At 58.1% G+C, this 3,487-nt stretch overlaps 1 protein-coding gene across 2 annotated transcripts; it reads left to right on the top strand.

Moving 5' to 3' along the window:
- Nucleotides 1–335: 335 nt before the first annotated feature.
- MID1IP1 (MID1 interacting protein 1) lies at nt 336–2,292 on the top strand. Of its 2 annotated transcripts, none has more exons than XM_064706686.1 (2): nt 336–706; nt 1,066–2,292. In XM_064706686.1, the coding sequence occupies exon 2, from the start codon at nt 1,211–1,213 to the stop codon at nt 1,703–1,705; it is 495 nt and encodes a 164-aa protein (XP_064562756.1). In that variant the 5' UTR covers nt 336–706; nt 1,066–1,210; the 3' UTR covers nt 1,706–2,292. The 2 variants fall into 2 exon arrangements, with proteins under 2 accessions (XP_064562756.1, XP_064562750.1); XM_064706680.1 differs by having other exon boundaries at nt 336–889.
- Nucleotides 2,293–3,487: the final 1,195 nt, after the last annotated feature.

Below are 3,487 nucleotides of genomic sequence, written 5' to 3'. Positions count from 1 at the left end.
CCGGGCTGGCGCGGCGCGGGGTGGCCGCGGCTCTTGGCGCGCTGCTGGGGGGTGGCAACGCGAGCCTGGCCGGGCTCACACAACCCCCGCGGCCTCCCCGCCCGGCCGCCCGCTGCGACTGGCGCTGGGGCACGCGGCGCGCCGGGGGGCGGAGCCGCTGTCACGCTCCCCGCGCGCCTGGCAGCCAATGGGCGGGCCGGGAGAACGCGGGCAGCACGCGGGGCCCGCGTGTCCCGCGGCACGGGCTGTCAATCACCCGGCAGCCGCTCGCCCCGCCCCGCTCCGGCGCGGCCCCGCCCGGCGGAGGGAGCGCGGGCCCTCAGCGCCGGTCGGGCACGGCGCTCCTGCTGCGAGCCGGGCCCGCGGCGGCACCGCGGCTGCCTTGTCCCAGGGTTAGGATGTGAGGGAGTCGCCGCCGCTCTGGAACGGCTCCCCTGCGGCCTCAGCCCCGCAGTTTGCGCCGCCAGCGCCAAGCCCGCGTGGCCCGGCCCCCTCGGGATGCCCGCGGTGCGGGCTCTGCTCCCGGCGCCCTCCCCCGGTGGGGGGAGAGAGGCGGAGCCGCCGTGGCCGCCGCCCGCCGCCTTTATCTGTCGTGGCGGCATGGGGGGTGGCACTGGGGAACACCTTGTTGTAAGATACGCGCTATAAATACGGCGCCGGGGATGGGAGTGCGGCCACGGGCGGCGGGGAACAGCTTCGAACTACGGTGGGTGCCTTCCCCGCGGCACGGCAGCCGGGGACCGCTCCAATTGTAATTACCGGCGGGGCTGCCATTCCCTCGGCCAACCCCGCACCCGGTTCCCGGGAGGAGTCGCGGGGAAGTTCTGCGTTTTGGCCAGTTTTGTACGGAGGGCAGCGGCGGCAGCGAGCCCAGGCGGAGGAGCGGAGGGTGAGAGAAGGGACGGGGAGGGCAAGGCTGGAGGAAGGACGCGGGGCCGCGGATAAAGGCGGCGGGGGAGGAGAAGGCGCTGGCGGGAGGGGACGGGAGGACGGGAAGGCGGGCTGGGGGAGGGAGGAGAGAGACGGAGAGCAGCCTCTAACCCCGGCGCCCCCGCCTCCCTGCAGGGTTCTGATCGCCAGCAGCCGCCCAGCCCAGCCCGGCACGGAGGGCGGCCGGTGCCGCTAGCGCGGAGGAGGTCGCCGCCGGAGGAGCCCCGGGGTCTGGTCCGCTCCGAGCCGCCTCGCTGAGCACGCCTGCCCGGCCGCCAGCATGATGCAGATCTGCGACTCGTACAGCCAGAAGTACTCCCTCTTCAACGCCATGAACCGCTTCATCGGCGCCGTCAACAACATGGACCAGACGGTGATGGTGCCCAGCCTGCTGCGCGACGTGCCGCTGCTGCTGGAGGAGCTGGACGCGGCGGGCGCCGTGTGCCCGCCCCGGGATGCTGCCCTGCCGCCCGGCGACCCCGGCGCCTACTTCTCCCGCAGGGACATGTACAGCCACTACATGCTGCTCAAGTCCATCCGCAACGACATCGAGTGGGGCGTGGTGCAGCCGCCGGCGGGCGAGGAGGCCGCCCGCAAGAAGGACAAGCTGGGCGGCGGGCCCGCCGAGGAGGGCGAGGGGGAGGAGGACCTGGAGCAGCAGTTCCATTACCACCTCAGCGGACTCCACTCGGTCCTCTCCAAGCTCACCCGCAAGGCCAACGTGCTCACCAACAGATACAAGCAGGAGATCGGCGTCAGCAGCTGGGGGCACTGAGCGCCGGGGGGAGCGGGGAAGGGGCTCCGGGCCGGCGGGAGCGGCGCGTCCCCACCCGGCGCCGCCGCTGCTGCGGTGGCCGAGGGCAGCGCCCCGGGCCCGGGCTTCCCTGCGCGCTCCCGAGACTGCAGCAGGTTTTCTACCAACGCACAAGAGAGAGAAAGAAATGTAAATTAATCACTACTAGTTTATTAATTATTTTGACCCCCTCCGTGTTTTTTTCGTTGTACGGTCCGGGGCGAGCAGTCGCTGTGTGCGCCCCGGCAGGGAGGCTGAACCCGTGTGCGTACGAGGTGGTGGCATTGCTGGCCGATAAGGAAGCTCCACTCAAGCCGATGAACGTAACGAAACTGGCACAAAATTGCTTCTGTCACCTCGGAGGGAACCCAGAGAGCTGAGGAACATCCCTCTGTTGTGGGAGAGATGGCGGGTCCTGTGGTTGTACATGTACTGGAGTTTATTTAAAACTTTTTTACTCAGATGTAGAGTATATTCTAAAATAAATGCAAATGTATTAACGAAGAGTGACCTAAACTTTTGGTATGATTTATCTTTCTTTAATTAAATGATATTTTTAACATCTGGAATTCTTCTGTTTTTCTTCTGTGTCGCATTCAGAGTTGCCTTACTAGATACAGAAATCTGTAAGCAAGAAGAGGGGGTTTTGTGCCTTTGTTTTCTTTCCATCAAAGCAATTGGGCAGCGATGGTAACTTGGCATATCTAAAATGTTTGAATCACCATATTAAACTTAACCATACATGGCCTGAATTTTAGTAAGCTGTTCCCAGCTGCACAGTGCAGTTGCTCTGTGTGAGTATTGGATTGAAGGTCAGTGCCTCTTTAACAAAATCTGAGAAGATCGAGTCATGGTTACTCTGCAGGCAGCGATTCATGGCAGTTGGAGCAAAGCCTAGCAATGACTCTTGCTTTTTTCGGGAAGTATCTTAATGTACTGTGGGGAGCTCTGGCAGACTTGCCTCTCCAGTCTCTCTGCATTTCTTTCCTCTAATCCTCCTTGGATACCAGGAGTTAATCGGTTTTATGTTATCCAGATTGTATTGATTTCTTTCTAGTTTGTTTTTTTCATTTTGTCAAGTAAAGTACCTCAGAATTGGGTGTCTGTATTGTGTTAGAACATTAAGTTCTGATATTAAAGTGCCCTTGCTGGTTGTGATACAATATATAACAGAGAATAAATGTTTAATAGATATGTAAGTCCTTACATGTAAGTTTTCTTCTCAGGCACTGAAATGCCAAGTTTGTAGACATACTGAGATTTCACTTTGTATTACTGTCATCAAATTTAGGCCTTGTTTGGTAGTGTTGGTTTGGGGTTTTTCTTCTAAAAATAGAATAATTTTTCTCTCAACTTCAAGGATATTTTTGTTTAAATTCAGATATTCCTTAGCACTTTATTTTTCAGCCCAACTGTTAGGATGTTGTAGTAAAACATGAGCACTCCAGACATGGTACTAGTTGGCAGATGTTTGTGTAAGTTAAAACACTTGGCCTAACTCTGTGTTTAAAAATATATCTTTTGGAAAGTTTTTCCTTTCTGGGGTAAAGAACAGCTTTGTAAGGCTGGATAATTTTTAGTTTGGCGATGCTTGTTCTTTTTGTAATGTTTTCAGCTCCTCTTGGGAAGGTGCCAGGAAAAAAGTCAGGAACAAGGCGAGGGATTACCCTGGTTTCCTAACATAACAGCTCGCCGGTCTTTGTGCAGTGGAACTAATGCAGTGTGAAAGGTGCAGAGCCCTGTGCTGGATGCTGAAGTTGTGTT

This window comes from Zonotrichia leucophrys, chromosome 1 (assembly GCF_028769735.1).
Source record: "Zonotrichia leucophrys gambelii isolate GWCS_2022_RI chromosome 1, RI_Zleu_2.0, whole genome shotgun sequence".
In the NCBI taxonomy this organism is placed as follows: domain Eukaryota; kingdom Metazoa; phylum Chordata; class Aves; order Passeriformes; family Passerellidae; genus Zonotrichia; species Zonotrichia leucophrys.
The sequence above is the reverse complement of the archived record's forward strand: the minus strand, read 5'-3'. Positions and strand labels throughout refer to the sequence as shown.